We start from the raw sequence: 21,434 nt of genomic DNA on the forward strand, positions 1-21,434 counted from the left end.
AGATTGAGTTTGTCTTTCAACCCCAAATTTGTGTGTCAGTTTTAACTTACTATTTTATGGTAAATAAAATAGTAAGTAAATTTTTATCCAAATATTCAGTGACAAGAAGGCTCTAAGCTTGTATCTGCTTTGTGTATGTATTATGATAAGCAAATATGTAAGCATCTCCTTTGCTTACTGTCAACTGCAGAAATGCCCCTAGGCCTGCAGTACTTTAGATTCTTAAAAAGAGGGGATTTTGTGTTTGTTGGTCAAGTATGTTTTCAAAGCAGTCTGTCTTTTGTCTTTGCTTCACACACTACTGCTTTGTATTAGTAAATAATTTTCTTCTAAATGATGCATTTAACTCTTATGTGTAGATAATGCAGGATCTGTAAATTAGATGTTTAAAAACAAAAGAATATATGAATTACCTTAAGTTAGATATACACTTTGCAGTAAACTATGTATGAATCTAGCAAGTAGTGAGTAAGACCTGTGGCTGATAGTTATTCTTCTAACAGATGTACCCAAATTTTACAGAGTTATGTAAAGGACCAGCTAGAAGAACACAGGAAATCAGATGCAGAGCAGTATCTTAAGAATCTCTATGATCTATATACAAGGTATTTATATATTGATGATGAAATTATTGTTGTAGATATTCTCTTGTAATAGAGTTGATTTATTATCAAGATGTAGGAAGAGAAGCCAAAAATGTAAACTTCTATTAAAATTAAAAAATTGTTATGGCCGTTAGCCTTCACAATTATTGCTTTCCTAAAGAAAATTTTAAATTGCCATGATTATTTTTAATGGGAAGTATTTAGTATAGTGATCTTTGAGAGTAATTTTAAAAGCGTGCAAAAGCAAGTCCTCCACATCTCACTGGCGACTTATGTTGTACTGTATGTAATTAAACATGAATTATGCGAAATTCTTTACTTAAATGTAAAGCTGCTAGAAGTCTTAATCGTAATCAGGATTCCGTTGTGCTATGTACTTTACAAACATGTAATGCTGTAATTCATACAAATTCAACCTTTTCCTCCTCTACCCTTCTTTGTTTCTTTTGCATAAAGAACTACTAATCTGTCAAGCAAATTGATGGAATTTAACTTGGGTACTGATAAGCAGACTTTCTTGTCTAAGCTTATCAAATCCATTTTCATTTCCTACTTGGAGAATTACATTGAGGTGGAAATTGGTTATTTGAAAAGTAGGAGTGCTATGATTCTGCAACGCTATTATGATTCCAAAAACCACCAGAAGAGGTCCATTGGCACTGGAGGGTAAGTTTCTTCTGTAAAGTTTTGTAGTTTTAAAATGGAAGGGAGGCGGTAAGGGGAGAAACATAGTATCTGCCATGTCAGCTGTGCAGTGATGAACTGTAAAAGAGCAAGCTTCTAAAATGACCTACAGCTTTTTATAATTTGCTATCACTTTATGTTAACTTCTGCTAAAAAGTATATTGCTCTCAGTACATGTGAAAGGTGATGCATGGTATTCATACGCTCATGGGAAATGAAAAATACCAGTTAAACCTATGTTTCAACTTAGGATCCAGATCCACAAAAGGACTGAAGCAAAATTAAGGTACCTAAAGCATGTATATATGTGTATCTAAAAGCATACATTTTTTTTCACCTGCCCAGGTCTTGTGGTCCCCTCCCAAGACCTAGGAAGGGGAAAAGACCATAGCAATGTCAGTGAGAAAGCTCTTAGTGAGCCCAGAAGATGCAATGGACTTAGAGAAAGGTAAAACAAGACTTCATTATCCTCAGGGTAGAGAAACACTAATAAAGGAGTAGTGAGAAGTGGGAAAGGAAGAATTAAAACTTGTGTGAAGCAGAGGTGATAAGACTACTGCACCTTTCAAAGAGCTACTGGGTTCAGTGTGTCAGGAATGAAAAGTGATTTGCAGAGAACAGCAGCAGCAAAGTAATTAAATGAATTAAAAAACAAAGATGAAAATTTAATTTTCTTGGGGAAAATTAAATTGATTGTAGTGACTGACTTTATGGGTTGTTTTATGCATGGTAATGTGTTGGAGCATGCTTGACTAAATCAGGACTGCTGAGATAGTGGATGAGGATGAGAGGATTTGTGGGAGTGGCTGAGATAGAAAGCTCTCATTAGTGTTTTGAAAGTACAATGGGACAGAATGTATGGAGGTTAAACTTTGTCCACAGAGCATAAGTGCCATAGGATTCACTTGGAATTACTCTTATTCCACAATGAGGAATAGCTGGTCCCATGGTGTGAAAGCGCCATGGTAGAACACAGTTGACCATGGGATCAGAGGTCGTAGTTTTGCATTTACTGGCCATTTTTTTTAAGCTTGCAAAACTGTCTTAATGCTTGCATATCCTAAGCTGTGTCTTGGGTTCTGTTTTTTAAGTTAACAACTAAAATATCCTAAATTATTGTTGAATTTGGGCATCAAAATTTCCATCCAGTGAAATCTTCTTTTGGTATATCTTTGTTCTAGTATTCAAGACCTCAAGGAGAGAATAAGGCAACGTACAAACTTACCGTTGGGGCCAAGTATTGACACACACGGAGAAACTTTTCTGTCGCAAGAAGTGGTAGTTAACCTTTTGCAAGAAACTAAACAAGCTTTTGAAAGATGTCACAGGGTAAGTTTGCTTCCTGTGATCTCCATTAATGATATAATTTTGTGTGTGAAATTAAATCTTGAGGTTCAATTTTCAGTTGAAGTGTGATAGGAAGAAAGGAAGGACATTATTAAACAAATTAATTCTCTTTCGTATTTTTCACTGGATCAGGGTCAGTGGTGGAGGCTAAGGGTTTGATTTTTAAATGTGGATCTAGTTGTATTTTCTGGTTTCTAATACTGCTATTTTTGGAAGAAGTCGGGAGGGTTAAACCTATTGACTGCATTGCTTTTCTTACTAAATTAGACTGAAGACTTGAGAAACCTTTAGTGTAATTTTTTTTCCTCCTTTAAAAATATAGAGAATAGTTCAACAGTTGTTTTCCCTTGTCAAGTGCCATTTCTTCTAGCATTAGAGAATATCACCAATAAAATGTTGAGAGGAATAATCTTTAACATGGTTTACCTTGGTAACCCTCTACTGTTCTTTAAATGCTTTAGTCTAACAAAAAAAAGTGTTTTACTTCTGATTAAATCTCTGGTTTTACTGCCTGTCAATTACTATTTGATACTTTAGTGTAAATGAAAACCCTTGAAATTCAATTGCAAATTTAAATGTTAGGGATTTTTTATTAGCTGACTACACTGATTTCTAACAAATTTTAATGCCTCTAACATTCTAAATTAGCTTAGTGCAGAAAAACTTAACATTTTAGATATTTAGAAGTTTTAATATTTTATAAACTTAGAGGAGCCAAAGTTATAACAGAATACAGATACAGCACTGTTACCTGTACACAGAGATGACCACCTGCTTGGTGGTGAAAGTCAGTGACTGCAAAGCAAGCAGGTAGATCATTATTTTTCTCAATATGGTAGTTGCTAGAAATGGTTGTTAATTTCATCATATAAACTTTTTCCAGTTGTGCACAAACTTTTTTTTTCCTTTCATGTTGGGATCAGAATTTTTCATACTTGGTCTGAAAACAATTGTGTGTTTTGGGATGGAAACCAATGCTAAATGGATCTCGGCATATGAGGAGATTTTTAGAATTACAGGTGTATAACTTCTCTGTTATCATACATGCTGCTAGGGTTTTGTTTGTGGTCAGGGCAACTCACTATGCAAAAGAGAAGTTAAATATGTCCCTGGCTAAGTAATTGTGATATTTATATCACATGACAGATGCATGCAGATACGCTGTGTATCCCAACTGTGGCTGCTTTAGGAAAAATAAGTTGGTAATTCTGAATGTAACTGTATATTGCAACTTTTCAGTGTTTGGGGAATCTCTGTAATGGTGTTCTACTGTCGGGGTTCTTGTTTTGTTTTTTTTTCAGAATACGGCATAAATCTTTGGGAGTGTTGTTACATAAATTAACTTGAATTGGAATAATAATCTTTCTTACTCCTAGCTTCATAAAGTCTTCACATAATTCCTTAAAAACCAAAGCCATATTTCTTATGTGCAAAACCCCTGTCGCATTTTTCTTTAGAAAAGGGATTTACTGGCAGGTTGCTGTCCAAAATCCCGTGTTGCTTATGGGAGCTCATGAAGGTACAGATGCTGTGTGTATATGTGGGCATTACTTCACTTAATAAAAAATTTTCATGCTCCGTTGACTCCAGCTGAACTGTGATAAATGTAGTGAAGTTCAGTCTGTATTATTTTTCTGCAGTCCTGTGGCAGTGATAAAAGAACAGCTGCATTGGGTGAAACTGAAGGTCCATCTAACCCAGTGTCCTGTCTTTGCTATGGCCAGGGGCAGAAGCTTAGTAAAAAAGAAAAAAGGCAGTGCATGGGTAGAGTCGTCTTTTCTGTGCACATTTTCCCAGCATCCAGTGGTATGCAGTTTAGGTAATTCCTGAGATGACATCCGGACAATTGTGTTTTAAGGACTATTAATTAATATTTTCCTTTATTATTACTATTGTTATTAGGAACTGTTTATACTTTTGCTTTCTGGAGCATCCTGTGGTGTGTTGGCTTCAGCTTACTTGTTAATGCTGAAGGGTTTATTGATACTAAAGGCTGTTCCTGAATAGTTCTCTGTATGGATACTTTTAATTTAAAATAAAATTCCAGTTATTCTGGAATACTTGTTACATTTAAGCTTATCCCCTACACAATATTGGATAAACTTTCAAATGTATGTAGAACTGACCTTTAGAATAAGTTTTTTTCTTTTTCTTTAAAGCTCTCTGATCCATCTGACTTACCGAAGAATGCTTTCAGAATTTTTTCTATGCTTGTAGAGTTCTTATGTACTGAACACATTGATTATGCATTAGAAACAGGCCTTGCTGGTGAGTATAATATTTTCTGAGCATTTTATCTCATTGGCCTTTTTGTGCAGATGATCTTTGCAGGTCCTTGCTGTGCCTTATTGATTGGCCTTGTTCAGAATGTATCGGTTAAATGAAATTCGTTTTGTGTATTTGGGAGTCAGCATTTAATGTCTTCTGAAGTGTGACTTCCATTTGGGGAATTGATGCACAGATGGAAACATGCTACTGTCTTCAAAAACGTTTGTGTCACAGAAACTGGGACATCAGCGCTCCCTAACTCTTTTAATTGTTCTCTGTGCCATAGCAGGAGAATATTTTTATATTAAGGCTTAGTGTCTTACGTTTTCTAAGAATTCTGTGCTTGTTTGTATACCTATGCATTTTAAAGAGTGACAATGAATAAGAAAACTGCTTGTATTAAAGAAGTTAAAATCTTGATAGTGAGAACCTATCTTTCCTACATGAAAGCATAAAACTCATGTTCTGAAGAAATATTTAAATTGGCTGTTCCATTTTGCTTTTAGAAATTTTAAAATTCTATGGTAAATTTTTGAAACTCTAAGCCTGTGATTTAAGTATTCATGGAAAAATTCTGCATATTTAAAAAATCATCATGCTAATTATAAGAACTGTGTATCATTACAATCCTAATGAAACCTTCTTTGCTTTAGGCATTCCTTCTTCTGATTCAAAGAATGCAAATCTTTATTTCTTGGATGTTGTCCACCAGGCCAATACTATTTTCCATTTATTTGACAAGCAGTTCAATGATCATCTGATGCCATTGATCAGGTACCTTATTTTGATGAGCATTTCCTTTGTGAATGGTCAATTTTGGTGAAGAAAGCAATTTTCTACATTCTTCATCTCTGTTAAGAGGAGTTTGTTGTTGGAGTGGTTCAGCTAGATGTTGTGGGAAGATAAAATGCTGTAATGAGGGGGGGAAGAAGGGAAGTTAAATGGGTACCTTGGAGAACTAATGGCAGAGAGGGAGCTCCAAGAGTATTGGTAGGAAGGAGAGACAGGTTGCTCCTTAGAGACCTCACTGCTGCATCACAGGCCAGGACTACAGGGGGTTTGTGGCTGCACCTGGGGTTGAGCTGGCAATATCAGGGCTGCTGAGATTCCTGGGGTACCTCACAGGCTCTGCAGAGGGAGAAGCTGGCCATGCCTTGGGAGCCACATGTGAACTACACGAAAGCTGCGTGTTGTTGGGAGCCACAGGTTGGATACACTTGAGGTAGAGCGCACTGATGTGCTGTGAATTAGTGCACGTGAAAAGCTGGGTTTGCTCGCTCACCTGCCAGGGGCTGGCAGCAGCTGAGAGGTGCTGCACGGTAGACACAACGCTGCCTAAAGTGCATTACAGTACTGCCCATCGGCACTCTGCAAATCCTGCTCGGGATCAGATGGCTGTTCAGGCTGCTGATTTGTTGTTCTGAAGCCAGCTAACTCCATATAAGTCCTTTCTGATGGGATGGGAAGTGTTCACAAAATCCTGTTGTAAGTAGCAGTCCCAGCAGACAAATTTGGTTTGATATTTTAACACTGTCACACGCCCAACCCTTTATACTGTTGCAGTTCTTCTCCTAAGTTATCTGAATGCCTTCAGAAGAAAAAGGATATTATAGAACAAATGGAAGTGAAGCTGGATATGGGCATTGATAGGCAAGTAGAGATTTAAACTTTCTGTTAATCATTAATTCTTGTAAAACTCCTTTGTGATGTATGTTAGCTTTCCTTTTAAGGATGAGTTATTTCTGAACACAAAATTGATTTTTTTAAATTTTTTTTTAATCCATGAGTATGCATTATTGTGTATAGGAAATTCAGATGATGTTTGTTTAGGGGGTCATGTTTTCTGTGGCAGATTTCTGACCCATAAATACTTCTGTAAGGACATTAAAGGATTTGGGTTATGTTGAGAGAGTGCAATAATTCAGTTTTGCCTTACTGTCTCAAACTACTTTTTTCTACTTTAAAGGAGGGAGGAATGATGATTGAAATAGGTTAAAGACTTGCAGGATTTCCATTAGGAGCAAAGTTTGACAAAAATAGGTTAGACGATTTGCTTGAATCTGTGCAGTGCTATGGATTAGACCTAGTCATAGAAGTCTGTAGACCTGGAATAATTTTGATTCTGACATTGACTTGCTTTGAGGTTGTGAGTGACTCATTTAATCTTTTTTTTTTTTTTCCCCCATTTCTCCACATAAAAATGAGGGGATAGCTATAAAAATTGTAAATTAAAATCATAGCTCTTTTGCAGCAGAGGAAAATAACAAACTAACAAGCTTAATATTAGGAAATTGAGCTGTTGTGTGATGCCCTACTTTGGTCCAGGAAGCATGTAGTGTTCCCATATTTCAAGGTGGCATTAGTCAACCTAGAACGTGTTACCTAAGCTTTCTGTGCCTGTTTTCTCTCTATAGTAAAGGAAATAAGCCATCCTGTGGGTAACAAGGGCTACTCTGGAAATTATTATTGAGGTTTTTTGTGAGAATCACACCATACTGGAGAGGGCTGAGAATGGCACTGCACAGGGAAAACAGGCATTGCATTTGTGTCCTACTAGGTACTTTCTGCAGAGAGGTGAGGAAGAGGTTTGATACATTATTTGCCCCCGCATTTTCTGCAGGTGCAAAAAGAAAGGTGGAGAGAGAGGATGTGTAAGTGGTAACTGAGATTTTAGTTGCTCCTTCTGGAAGTGACCTTAGAGGTTTAAACACAAAGTTTGAAATATTTGAGCCATTGAGGCCATAAGCTTAGATCTAGACAGATACATGTCAGTCATCAGCATTAAAATAGTTTGTAACTGTTTGTGTAAAATAATTAGTCTCTTAAAAGTGATAGTAAGACTTAGGAGAACAAGTCCTGGTTGGAAAACGGTACATTCAAAGGATTGTGGATGGAGACTTCAAAAACATTTTTGCTTTGGCACATATAAAAGAGAGATTAGTTTTGAGATGAATGTTACATGTAAAATGTGTTTGTGTGCCTGCTTACATGCTGCTTTGTGGTGCCACTGATGCTGTTGAGAATTGATTGTCTTGCTTAAAGGAATGATCTAGTTTAAAAAATAAAAGCGCATTTCTAAACATTGATACTTTCAACATTATCCAATCTGAAAAAGTCCAATAGCAGCTTCTTGAATGGTGTTCATAGCAATTAAACTGGGAAAGTGATTTATCAGCCAAACAAAATTAGTTCAACTGGTTTTCTTTCAGTTTACATTCTGTGTAAACAGCCTTCTGGGAGTATTTATTGAAAATGGAAATTGAGGAGAATGCAAGATATAATTTCTTTAAATTTCTATTGGTATGTGGATTGTTGAATAAAGTACACCTGAAATGCAAGTCTGAGCTCTGTGCATAGAAAAGAAGTTTTTTACCTCTTTGGGTACATATATTCTTCTCCCCTTCACCCCAGCTTGAATCCTTCAAGGCCTGTAATGGCCTTGACTATGTTTTCTTCGGGGAGGTGGAAGGGGTGAGGGGGGTGAAGAAAAGGGGAGTTGGGGAGGAGTGACAGAGGGAGGTTCCTGGCAAAGGTAGGCACTGAGAGAGGTATGCAGCCTCTCCCAGCTGCTTTGCTGTTTGACCTTTGGTTTGGTCTTAAAGTAAACCAGGGCCTTGACCTTAGATAATGTTCTGAAAAGATAAATCCTGTGAGGGAGAAATAAATGACACTGTAGAACTCTCTTCCATTTCTGAGAACAAGAGAAATACCAAGCTGTGGCAAAGGAAGAGGTTTTTCCCCTTCCCTCCGCCCCTTCTGCATTTTCCAAGTGTTTTCTGAATCTTGCTTCTGAGTAATATGCAAAGTGATCTAATTCTACTAAACTCTTTGGAACGCTTCCTTCGGCTTTCTGATTCCCTCTGCATTGAAGAATGCTACCCAGTTTCTCTGAAGAGCTGGCCAGCATGCTGTGTGCTGTGCTCCAAGACACTGAACTTGGAGGAAAGAGTTTTTAGGGTTGTTGGGTTTTGGTTTTTTTTTTCTGATTCTCCTTTTTCTAACTGCTTATGTAAAATCAAGTGTCTCTATAGAATTGCATTGCAACTTCAGAATAGTGTGTGTGCGTGTCTGTTAAATGAAGTATTTCCTTTGACATGTCCTAGCACTGCTTGCTTCTTAGACTAAAAGCCAACGTTTATTATATCTTCTGTAGGTTACTCAAATGTTAGGTAGTGGGTTTTTTTCCTCATTGCTTTATGCTGCTTACTTTTGTGTAGAATCATATTAGTATATGTAAATATAAAAATCAGGAAAATTAAAATGTTCCCTTCAAAACCCAATCTGTATTTGTAACTTTAAAGGACACTGAATTGTATGATTGGACAGATGAAGCACATCTTGGCTGCAGAGCAAAAGAAGACAGATTTTAAACCAGAAGATGAAAACAATGTTTTGATTCAATATACTAATGTAAGTAAACTAAGCCCCAGCTCATCAGTATAGCTTCAAATGCTCATGAGTGTTATCAGGTACAAAATGCCTTACCAAACATGCATTAGACAAAATGTGCATTTGATTAATTTACTTAGCTATTCCATTTTGCACTAAGCACCTCCAAACTCTGTTGTGGACTATTTTCTCAAGCTGAAAAGGAACGTTAGCAGTTTTGTATCTAGTGTCAGACACAAATCAGTAGGTGCTGGATGAACTGTTATGTTCTTTCCCCTCCTGAGAGGCCCAGATTTGGAACAAGGTTTTTAGCTGATAATTAGCTTTAAGCTATTAGTTTCAGGAAATGAATTATCAGGTACTCTCTAGTTGCTGGGTGCTTTTTCACCTTAGAATGGCAGGAGCATGACAAAGCATCACAGGTATGGCATGAACATTCTTTGCTGCAGAATGTTGTCTCTACCACTGAATCTGTCTGAATCCCAGCCTACAGGCTGCTGAGAAGCTGCAGTGCTGGATTACATTAGGCTGTTATTAAGGAACAATGCAGAGAGGAGTAGAGAACAAACTACAGTCAATGGAAGAAGTGAGAGCATTGCCTGAATACCTGCAGCCAGGTGGGAATGGGAGAAGTGGAGCAGTAGGATGTACAGTCTGGCACTATGTGGGAAGGGTGAAGATGCCTGCATAGCTGTTAATTTGGGTTTATAATTGCAGCTGACGAGGTTTATAATCACTTCCTGCCCCCCCCTCCCCACAGTTGATCATTGTTTGAATTAAAAGCCCAAATTGAAGTGTTCTATTCTGAACTGATGTAAACCATAACTGAATTGAATACGGTCTTGCATCCATCTTTCTACTTGCATTTTTGTATATTTATGTGGCAAATAAACTGTTGGAAAATTACTATTTGGAAAATTACTGATTTCAGTGCTGTGTTGTGGGAAGTTTAAAGACTTGGTGACTGATGTTCAGCTTAGGATGTAGAAGTAGCTTTGAGAAGATTAGATTTCTAGAAAGTAAGTTACCTAATTCTTTTTTTTTTTTTTTTTACTTAGGCTTGTGTTAAAGTCTGTGGCTATGTTAGAAAGCAGGTGGAAAAGATTAGAAATTCTATGGATGGTAAGAATGTGGACACAGTTTTGATGGAGCTTGGAGTTCGTTTTCATCGACTTATTTATGAACACCTACAGCAATATTCCTACAGTTGCATGGGAGGCATGTTAGCTATTTGTGACGTGGCTGAATATAGGAAGTGTGCCAAAGACTTCAAGGTAGGCATGTACAGGTTGATGATGTACAGTCATGTCAAAATTAGTAGTGGGACTCTATTTTTAATCAGATGATTTTTCTTCATAAAAATAGTTTGTTTCTGTTTGAACATCACCATTTTGTATATTGATGTTATATATTCTGTTTACTGTACCAGCAGTTCTTTATCATGTCCTAAAGAGCAGTTTCCTGATACCATTTTATTGCTTGCAGGCTGTGTGTGTATATTGAAGAAGTATTGAGTTTGCATTATTATGTGTTCTATGTATAACTTTGCATGTGTGCATATCTCCCTACAGATATATACGTGTGTGTGTCTATATATATTTATGCACACATGAGGAGGGAATGATGGATGTAAATCCTCTGCAGGGAGGAAGTATTTTGAGAATCTAGGTGGACATAGTGTCACAAGAGTTCAACCAACTCTAACTCTTACTATCTGTCTTTCTCTGTTTTTCTCTTAACCACAGATTGCGCTGGTGTTACAACTCTTTGATACCTTGCATGCACTTTGCAATCTTCTGGTTGTAGCCCCGGATAATTTAAAGCAAGTTTGCTCAGGAGAACAACTTGCTAATCTGGACAAGAACATCCTTCACTCCTTTGTTCAGCTGCGTGTTGATTATAGGTCTGCTCGTCTTGCTCGTCACTTCAGCTGAGAGCATGGAAAGAAATGTTGTACCTTTGGGCAGGCCTCCGTTGTTAGAAAGCACAGGGAATGATTTCTTACCAAACCATGGTTGTAACTTTTGTGGGATAATGACTGTTCAGAATAAAGCAGCAGCCATATTTAAACATGACTATGTAGAAAGTGAGCAGGTAAAAATCTGAATGATATTTCATGTAAGCTAAAGTTCTCCCAGTGAAGAATTTTGCAAAGCTACTTGCTACTGATTTTTTTTTTTAATTATTGGAAACATGTCAGTGTAGGGAAGCAAGTGGTGCATTGAAAGTATTTTAGTCTTCAATATTGAATTATCAGATACCATTTGTTAGACCTGAACTACAGAGCATAGCGTAGGTAATGGATTACATAGAATAGACCAGTGTAAAAACATTCTTCATCAATTTTAATGACTTAGACTTCAGCACAGCTAATCATAATCAAATTATCTTTGATTGGTGTTTCTAAGTAATTTCTTTCATTTAAAACATTATCCTGCTCAATGTAATTTCTTGCTCTAATTAATTAGCTTGGAATTTCTTTGAGATGTAGGAGGAAAAGCAACACTATCCCAGAAAGATGTAATTTATTCATTGCGTAGCATTCTAAACAGAACTAAAGTGGTGAAAAGTCTTGGAGGTTTTTTTTTTTGGTTCTTTGGCTTTGGCTTTTTTGTACCTAATAGTCAAGGGCCCACTGGAACGTATTGGATCCGACGTTGTTTCTGTTTGATACCGGCACACTGAATTTTATACGCGCTCCTAAAGTAAAGGCAGCTGCCTTGCCTAAGGCATTCTTATTACAAGGTGAAGGTGCCCATTGTTGGGTTACTAGAAGAGAACTTTCTCCTATCTCTTGTTTTGTATGTAAATAAATTCAAATTATAATGAAGTGAAAGGATAAAAAGTAGCCCAGTTTTTCATATGTGGGAGGAATGGACACTGGCTCTAGCAAAAACCTAGAGTTGAAAATTCCTGTGCTGAAGATAATTGATCCTCAGTGCCTGAGCAATATAAAATGTTGAAGTGTGCAAAAACTTCTCTTCCACTGATCATAATTTTAATATTGGAGACAGGCTACTTCTGTGTCCGTTATGCTCAAGCGTTTATTCAAGGTGTTTCTGAGATGGACCCATAGTGTGCATAGAGTGAACTGAAGGAACAGTGATGTTTGAAACATCTGGGGTAGCTTTTCCACAAGCAGTTGAAAATTGTAAATAGACCTTTGTTTGGAGTGAGCTCTTGTGGAAAACAGGTTGGATCTGCTGTGGTTTGTGTCTTCAATCTGACTTAATCATCCCTGAACAAATCATCTGTAACTCTTTATTTCTGCTGTGGGCTCAGAGTATGTTATGCAAACTTCTTTCTCTCCCATCTTCAGAGCAGCATTTCTATAAGTTTACTTCATGGATTGGTCAAATAAAATTATTTTCCTCTTTTGTTAATGAATTCCCAGGTGTAGTCAATATTGACAGACTTGTGTGGAACTTCTCTTGCTTAGTTGATGTTCTTCTGCTTCATTTTGTATTTAGCAGAGCATTGTATCAGTAAACAAGAGAACGGATGCCAGACTATCTCAAACTATTCGGGGAGAACGGCTGCTTTGTTGAGCTGTGTAGCTCTATTCCTTGGCCATGGCAAAGCCACAAAGAGTTTTGGACACTGGAGGAGACACATGCTTGTACTGCTGCCATTTTTTTTTTTTTTTTTAAAAAGCTCTGATGTGAATTCAGATGATACCTCTCTGTTACCTCTGTAACTGAAAGCCAACAATTTTAAGGCTGTGGTTTTACTAACCAATACAAAATCTTTCTACGAAAAAGTGTCAATTTGTAAACACTTCAGAGCAGTGAACGTCATCTTAAGACTGCAGATCACAGAAGTGCTTCAGAATTTGTTGTATGATTGTTTGAATTATTTTAAGGTTGTATGAAATGTATTTACCATATTTCTTGCTTTATTAGCTGTGTTTTCCATGCATATGCTCAGTGCAATATTTTCATTATGCCTGTTAACAGGAGGCAGCAAAAAGTAGGTGAATACTTAAACTTAGATATGTAAATTCTTCCTCAATAAAAAGAATTCCCTCCAGACACTTTTCATTTAATTTCTTTTCCATGTTCTTCAAATATCTTTATACTCAATTGTATAAGCCCTTCTATTTAAAAAAAAAAAAAGAAAAAAAGAATAAAAGTAATTTTACTGACCAAATTTATCGCTGGTGTGAGCTTTCCCTTTCCCCTTCCTTTAGAAAACCTCCCCATGCACACACTGAAAGAGTTTCTATTTCTAGAGAAGACTACGTTGTCAGTAAGTTTACTTTACAATACAAGTTGGATTGGGATAGGGTGGGGAACCATAATTTTCACACATTTTTAAGTTTAGAGCTCTTATAGCATGTAATTTGGGAAAATATTTCCAGTGGCTTCTGAATACAATAAAGTACTATCCAAAATACAAACATGCCTTTTAATGTTCATGTAATGAGTTAAAGTATTGCCTTTCTAATGTTCGCTCCTAGAACATAGGCATTTAACAGGCTGGCAGCCAAATGAATGCCTGAGAGGAGGTGTGTATATGTGTGTGTAATTATGTTGTCTACAGTTGGTGAAAATGGCTTTGCAGTAAACTGTTGTAGGCTGGAAAATCAGCTGTGTTTTTACAAGTCCTATAATTTATTAACATGATTTGGTATTGTATTCTGTTTGCGTATGCACAGAGGGCAGGAAGGAGTTGGTGTTCTGTAAGAATAATTCTCAACACAAATAAAAATATTAAAAAGTTGGGAAATGGAAGTGCTTGGAAAAATGAGATCTAGATATTTAGAAATAGAGGGTAAGAAGTGAAGACGACATGAACTAAAAGGATATGGAGAACAAGCAGTTTTAAGTGAAGTAGCATAGCACATGGAAGGAGGAGGTTAAAATGTGATTAATAGAAACCTGACATACACATCAACCTAGGAGAATAAACAGGATTGGGATTAAAATCTCTTCACAGCTATGACCCACCCTGAAACGAAGTGAGCCTCTGGAGGCAGGGACTGGCTGAAGTACTTTGGTGTGGAGCAGTTCATTCATCCTGAAACTTGGGTTCAACAGGGAGAGGCCATCCATGCACGAGTGTGAATCTGCTGTGAAGGATAGGTACTGATGTGTGAATGTGAGCTCTGCTCATTTCCACTGTGAGGAGTAGAAATGCATCAGCAATGTGCAGCCTGATGGGAGGGAAGGAGAATTTGCCAGAGCTGAGCTTTTATTTTTTTTTTTAATTTGAAGACTACAGTGATCTGGAGAATGGTAAGTGACACTTGACTTGAGAATGGCACGGTATTGAGAGGTGGCAGATCAGTTTATCTCGCAATCGATAAGAGAACTGGGGTAGGGTTTTGTTTTCTGTTTTTCCTCTTAGCTTTTACCAAGTCATTTTAAATCACTGGTTGCTTCAGTGTTCAACTGCTACAGATAACTCGCAATCTCGGTTGCCTAAGGAGCAATCCTCTGCCGTCTAGCTGGTGCTGGGGTGTAGTCATTGAGCATTGTCCAAATTCATTGCTCCATTTCTGTAGGAAATGTTGCAAATATGTGGCAAAAATGCTGCATCTTACAAAGTGCCCTGAAGAGGGAGAGGCCCGTTGGGTTCCTTCACAGGTCCAGGAGACGTTGGCCTGTTCTTCAGGAGCTCGTAGTTCCAGGTTTCTCAAGCCAATATGTGCATACCAGTAAATCTAATGTGCTCAGTTTTCAATGTCATGGCATATTCCAAAACAGAGGGGTGCTCTGGATTAAGTTTTCATGGCAATAACTCTTAATTTGGATTAGCGCTAGAGTTGAACCATTCATGGATGGGGAAACCAGGCTGAGGGATGGTTTTTCCTATACGAAGGAAGCAGATATCTAAATAATTGCTTGTCTAATTTTAGATGCAGGTAGCAGCTCTTCTTTGCACTTCTTGTCCCAGGAGCAGTAGGGAGGATAAGCCAGCACCAAAAGCTGCTCTTCTAGAGGTCAACTGAAAGGTAGGAGCTCATGTTCTGCTGGATATTGGCTTCAAGGCATTACGTACCACCACCACCTCTGTGCTAGTTGTAAGTAGAGATAGATTTGTGGTTTGCTATCTACATTGAAGTATTTTGTTTGGTTTTTTCTTTCCCGGTGTTTCTACACCTGTTTTAAGGAGGGGAGGGAGCCACATCTCCTGCCCAGTCATGTTCACTGCTTTGCTTGTCTTTTTTTCCTCCATCCTAATTTCTTTTGGTGGTAGGAGATTTCTATACCATGTCTTCTGCTTATCTTAGAGTGGGGAAGCAGCTGTGTTTGCCTGTCGTCTTTTCTCTTGTAGGGGGCACTGCTTACTCTGTGTCAATACAGCCCTTAGTGTATGTGGAAGCCTTGGTTTCTACTTTTATTCTATTAGCTTTATGTCCTTATGCTCTGTTTTTCTTTCCAGATCTCAGGATTGCACTATCCCTTCCCCTCTCTTACCACGCTACCAGAGAGAGAGAAACCTTTAACTTTGCAGCATGGCTTTTAGGAGACCTTTACATATTATCTAGTGGTTCTTCATCCACATGTAGCCTGGTAGGAGAAGGAGTTGAGGTCCCTTCCCCTTTATTCCTCTACCTTCCCCATATTCTCTCATCTCTGCAGGTCTCTCTTACTACATGCTCTCTCCTGACCTGGCTGTATAGTGCATTATATGGAAACTTCATGTAAGGGACCAGCCATGGGGGGAAAAAGTGTCAGGTATCCCAGCTTCAGCGTCCATTAGGTAATGTGCCAGGAAAGTAACGTGAAATGTAAAGTTGAGCCATCTCTGAATAGCATCTTTGAGAACAGCTTAATAAACCAAAATGAATTGGTTTGGTACTTGAGGGTCAAGATATTTTGAAATTTTATTTGTAATTTATTTATTTGTAGTTTAAGTTCTTCATCCTGATTTGGGATGAAAATAACTTGAGACTTCCTTATAGCAGTCCCAAATCTTGCTCATCTGCACTGCTATTTCCTCTCTGAAGTGAGGAGACCTTGGAGCAGAGGCTGTAACGCTGGCCGAGCCGCGGGCTGTGGCAGTTCCCACCCTTGCCGTGCTAAAGCCTGTCCTGGTCCCAGCCAAGCAGCTCGCCCCTGCTGTGAGGGGCCAGCACGCACGTTCTCTGCCTGCCCTTGCCCTCCCCTGGTTGCGTAGCCTCAGCACAGAGTAGCGTGAGGCTTTTGTGTCACCTCTGTCCTACGGAAAAGATCTTCGCTTGTCCTGCATAGGCTGCCCAAAAGGGTCCAGCAGCTCTGAGCTACAGTTTGTCATCCTTGGAGGTTCAGAATTGCTCCACCCCAGTAATGTAATATTGGAGTATAGCCTGTGTGACTGTCTCATGAGACACTTAGCTATAAGCGCCAGCTTGTTCAGTTGAGCTTCTAATATACAATATTGTTTGAAAGTTGATACATTCAAATTTTTCTTCTTGAAGTGTTAAAGCTTCTCTGTCTTCTTTCACTGAAAACTGAAGTTGTCCATAAGGCTGCTGGAGCCGGAGCGTGAAGAAACAAATGCTGTTTTGGGAGACGGGCACCACGGCCGCAGTGGCTGCTGAAAACAGTGGCTGTGTGCACAATGGGGCTCTAAGTTTTTTAGGGCGGTTTCTGCTTCCCACCCCTTCATCAACTGGCTGTTTGCATCACAGTCTTCCCTCGCTATTTATTCACCTCAACCCCACGTCATCTGTTCTCAGGGCTGCCCTTGTCCTTCTCAGCCTTGTCCCAGCTTCACTTCTAGCCAAGGGTATATCCTGGCACGAACGAGCCCTTGCGGTGTCTTGGTTGTATGTCTACTTTCCCATTCTGATCATCAGTCCATTGGGGACAGGAGCTGCTGTTCTACCAAGCGTCCAGCCTCATCAAGGCCATCTCTTTGCTTGAAAAGAAAGGTGAGACTGTGGAGAGAAGATGTCCCTGGAATCGATTCACAGGTAGATAAACTGCACAGTATCAGGGTAAATAACTCCTGCTGAAAGACATGGTTAAGCTTCACCTCCGTTGATGCTGCCAGTTGAAGATGGTCATTTTGAACTCTACGCGGTTTTGACGCATGGTATTTGAGTGTTGTAGAGAAGGCAGCTAATATGAGCTTGTGTTTGAAACATTTTTATAACATTCATTTTACTGTAAACAATTCATTAAAATGACTTGCTAAGTCTTAGACAAGTGGATTTTTGAAGGTTGCTCATTTTACTTATCCACCCAAAGTCAATTTGAGTATGAATATATAACATTTTACTCATAATAGCAAACAACTTCAGAGAAGAGACATTTATTCTGGAGGCAGAGATTCAAACTAGACAGCAATGATGCATTACAAATATATAATTATTTGCACTAATATTTGAGCAGGTGGAATGGATTAGTACATGGTCAACATTGCACTGCTGATAACATGTATTTTTCTATATTAATATGTACTGTGCAACATGTATTAAAATTGTCAATAATTCATTTTAACAGAGATAGCAATATTTATATTGCTGTGTTCTACAGACAGCAGAGTGAATTGTTAAAATGTGCAAAGCTGGGCTAGGTTTAACTTAACTTTGTTTCCCAGTGTGTGTGGTTTTAATTTCTCATTAAGGGAAAAAAAAAAACAAACCACAACACCCTTCAATCTAGAAAGATTTTTTTTTTTTTGCTCTTCTGTGGAATTTCTGATCCAAATCACTTTCCCTCCTGCTCTCCCTAGCCTGTTAGGGAACGTCTTGAAATGAGACCTCCAAGACCCAGCCCAGCCCCTTGGATTAATACTGGGATACAGTCTCGGTTTAGGTGCTTAATAGGTGGATTCCCTCTGGGGATTTTCCTGAATTAACTGAAGATCACTGTTACCTTTTTTTATTTTTAAGACCTGTTTTGTTTTCTGCAGTGTTAGTTGTTGTTTTTTCCTCTTCATGCATTTTTCTGGAAGCCTCTGAGGGTAAAGTTAGTCTTTTTTAGCTAGTAAATGTATCTCCTTTTACAAAGGAGGAGCAAGAGGAGAGACTCCTTTCTGGTCCTTGTTGTCACTGGAAAATCCCATGTTAAGCAGAAAGTGCAACACAGGGTGAACCACTAAGTTTTAGAGGGATATCTTGAATCATGTTGTCTGCAAGTGTTTCTTGATGGTTGTTTTGTTCTGGGATGCAGATATAGGGTTGTATTCAGGAAAAAAATGGATTTTGTTGCTTTTGTCTCCCAGGGATGTCTGTCTGCAGGCAGGCAGCTGAGTTGCATGTAACAGCAGAGTTCAAAGCAGGCAGAATCCATGCATCCATCTGAAGACTAAAATTAATTCTCCGTCCAGCCAGACACAAGTTCAACTGGACTAGTGAACCTCTCCATTTCTGTGTCTTTTTTTAGTACATGCTGATATATATTAATCTCAGAAGTGTCTGTGGGAATGGATTGCTCCTTCCTCTTATCTAGCTAACGTGTTTATTCTGAAATAGTATATTACATTTGAAAAGCTTCTTTAAAAGTGTAATGGCATCCTTCTGTGGCGTCTGAGCATCTGTCATAAATGCCTGCATGAACTGAGCTCCTAGTTGAGACTAAAGAAAAGGAAGTCTTGCTTAGCTGTTGAGAATCAACTTGCTGTTTTTTTAATTTACTTTTTTCTTCCTGCAACGGTGAGAGCCTTAAATAGTAATTTTGAGGCAGGGCTTGAAGTCCAGGTCTTCTGAAGGAGACCAGAAATAGCCGGCTTATGTTCGCTCAACACATAGGCCGCTGTGCCAAATTCACTGCTGGTGTGAGCAGCTGTAACTTTGCCAGCTTAAATGAAAATATGAATTTTTAAAAGTCCATAAGCATGTTAGACACATACCTTTGTCTTTCCACAATTAGTTTTGTTGCTTACATAGCATGAGGCTTTCTGTAGTACATAATCCAATGCCTAAATATAGTAATTCCAATGCACTTGAGATCAATTAGATTTGTACTTTTAAACTCAGTTTTGTCTATAAAGATAATGTTATATTGCTGAAGGGATTTGGTATTTAAAGTGTCTGAACAAGTCTAAGTGGCTCTTGGGCATTATAATTTTTATTTAGCTGCTTTTAGCCCAATCACTAATCAAATTAAAACCTACCATGACTGGTGTATAACTCAGAGCAGACGGTGGAGCGTGTTTAGCGGATAGCACTTAATTTGCTGGTGAGTGAGGTGCTAAGGTGGTGCTTTTGTTTCTTTTCTGAAAATGGAAAAGTAGGTTAAGGTGGCTTTTGGGGGACAAAAAGACATACGTCCAAGGTGGTGGTAGTCCCTACAAAGATGGGCAATGATCCCTTTGAAGTCTTTACACTACAAAGGCACTTTGCTTTAAAGGAAATTACTTTATTTGGTCTTAATAAATAATGATCCTGTAAGAATAATACTGCCGGTTGTGTGTAGGGAGGAGGGGAAGGATGTGAAAGAGCTGTTGGTTTCCCTCTAGGAAATTATTCCAGAACGTACCCTCGGATCAGACCACCAGAGGGAGAATGCCTCGTGCGGCAGCGATATGATCCAAAACGTAGTTTGCTTCCCATTTAAAACACCGCGCACGTTGAGAAAACCCAAGCTATTCTTTGTGCAACTCGTAATTCTCTCCATGTTGGTGTTTTCAATTCAGGCCCACCGTATGAGGTAATGAACAGGAAGGTGGGCAGTTTTCTGTTTTGTTTCATGTAAAAATGGTACATTTAGAAACATTAGGGGCCTAGCTTAAAAAGAGAAGGCAGAAAATAATGATTCAACGGGAGTGCTTAGTGCTCAACTGTTCAGTCATGTTGCGAGGGCAGAAATCAACAGCAATATCAACTAAAGAAGAGAGTTCATCTTGGTTCTTTATTTTCAGGACTGAATAAAGTCCCAATCGGGCTCAGGAAATGTCTGCCCTTTACTCTTAGAAACTTGTAAGAGTCTGTCAACTTGGTTTAAAAAAAATTGCATGAGTGTTATAGTGTGCTGTCAGATACACTCTTACACTTGTCTTGAACTTTGAATTGAAGTGTACTTTCCTTTAATTTTAAGTGCCAGCAAATTGCTTCATGCCATAAAAGACAAGAAATGGCTCTCATTCCTGAGCAGAACTTGCTCTGTATAAAATAGACATAGAAAGAACTCGATGTGCTGGGGAAGCTATGGGAGAGTGACATAATATTTTTTAATTTTTTTGTTTTAATTTAGTGGGATGTTATTTTTGAATGTCAAACTATGTGGATTCCAAGGGGAAAATGGAACGGAGCCAATTCTACGATGAAGCAAGATTGTAGAAGACAACACACTACAGTGCAGCTACTCTGCACTGCCATGCAAGACGTAACTGGAGCCAAAAGAGTCACAAGCGGAGCAGTTCTCAAGGCATGGCAACATCATGGGGGACCGATAACACCAAATTCCGATTCTGTGAATTTAAATGTGTACTGTGCTAGTTGTGTGGGCTCCCTATCTCATGGACTAAGACAGAAGGGAGCTATTCCAAAGTCTGATTCATCCTGGCATAGAACTAAAGTAGGACAGATTATCTGCTTCCTGGAAGAGTCTCAGTTGCTTCATCAGTTATGAAGGGACACAAGCCACTTGTTTAGACCCACTAAAATGAGATGCCTAAAGAGTAAGATGGCCTCACCTACTTGTAGAGGCCAAGCAAGCCCACTGATACTTGTTATTTTGACCCCTGAAGACTGTCTGTAATGAATTCAGCCCTTTCAGCTTGCTTGGCTCATTGGATTTCGTTTTCCCTGGCAAATGGAAGAATCTAGAGCTGATTTTGTTTCATTTGGAAGTCTGGTGGTAGACTAGAGAACAGAGAATTTGATAGCAGGCAAATACTGCCTTTCAGTGTGTAGTAGTTGTCTTTAGGAAGGCTGCACAGTAACTGGCTGCACAGTAAATGGCACAGCATTGCTTATGGATTTATCTCCAGTGACAGTGCTGTGTGAAGAAGCACGTCAGTGTACATGGTGATGCAGGCATGAAAACTGTGCTTCCTAAATTGCTTTGATCTCGGTCTCTTTGGTGATCTCAAAGCCAAGGGATGAGTCTCCTCTGGAGGAGCCATTCTGTTGTGACTGATGAAGAAAACAAGCAAATGGAGGAACAAGAGAAAAGAGGTTAAACTGGACAAAAGGCTTGGACTGAAATCTGAAAAATGTTTCCTGTATTTCTCTTTGCTTTACTCTAAACAAGTCTTTGATTT

General features: G+C 38.6%; 1 protein-coding gene and 1 long non-coding RNA gene across 4 annotated transcripts in view; both read left to right on the forward strand.

Moving 5' to 3' along the window:
* Nucleotides 1-12,795, forward strand: part of EXOC5 (exocyst complex component 5) — a 28,798-nt gene extending 16,003 nt beyond the window's left edge. For 2 of the 3 annotated variants that reach the window (XM_075503862.1, XM_075503861.1), the window contains 10 exons: nucleotides 523-605; nucleotides 1,062-1,271; nucleotides 1,540-1,575; nucleotides 2,471-2,618; nucleotides 4,796-4,904; nucleotides 5,558-5,678; nucleotides 6,468-6,554; nucleotides 9,206-9,314; nucleotides 10,352-10,567; nucleotides 11,039-12,795. In XM_075503862.1, the coding sequence (XP_075359977.1) occupies nucleotides 523-605; nucleotides 1,062-1,271; nucleotides 1,540-1,575; nucleotides 2,471-2,618; nucleotides 4,796-4,904; nucleotides 5,558-5,678; nucleotides 6,468-6,554; nucleotides 9,206-9,314; nucleotides 10,352-10,567; nucleotides 11,039-11,227 (1,308 nt within the window). In that variant the 3' untranslated portion in view covers nucleotides 11,228-12,795. The remainder of the gene's footprint in view (nucleotides 1-522; nucleotides 606-1,061; nucleotides 1,272-1,539; nucleotides 1,576-2,470; nucleotides 2,619-4,795; nucleotides 4,905-5,557; nucleotides 5,679-6,467; nucleotides 6,555-9,205; nucleotides 9,315-10,351; nucleotides 10,568-11,038) is intronic. The other variant, XM_075503860.1, reaches the window with a different exon arrangement.
* A 7-nt stretch (nucleotides 12,796-12,802) lies between these two features.
* Nucleotides 12,803-21,434, forward strand: part of LOC142410762 (uncharacterized) — a 33,533-nt gene continuing 24,901 nt past the window's right edge. The window contains exons 1-3 of the long non-coding RNA XR_012776028.1: nucleotides 12,803-13,541; nucleotides 14,232-14,530; nucleotides 15,154-15,249. This is a non-coding gene — a long non-coding RNA (uncharacterized LOC142410762). The remainder of the gene's footprint in view (nucleotides 13,542-14,231; nucleotides 14,531-15,153; nucleotides 15,250-21,434) is intronic.

This window comes from Mycteria americana, chromosome 5 (genome assembly GCF_035582795.1).
Source record: "Mycteria americana isolate JAX WOST 10 ecotype Jacksonville Zoo and Gardens chromosome 5, USCA_MyAme_1.0, whole genome shotgun sequence".
Taxonomy (NCBI): Eukaryota; Metazoa; Chordata; class Aves; order Ciconiiformes; family Ciconiidae; genus Mycteria; species Mycteria americana.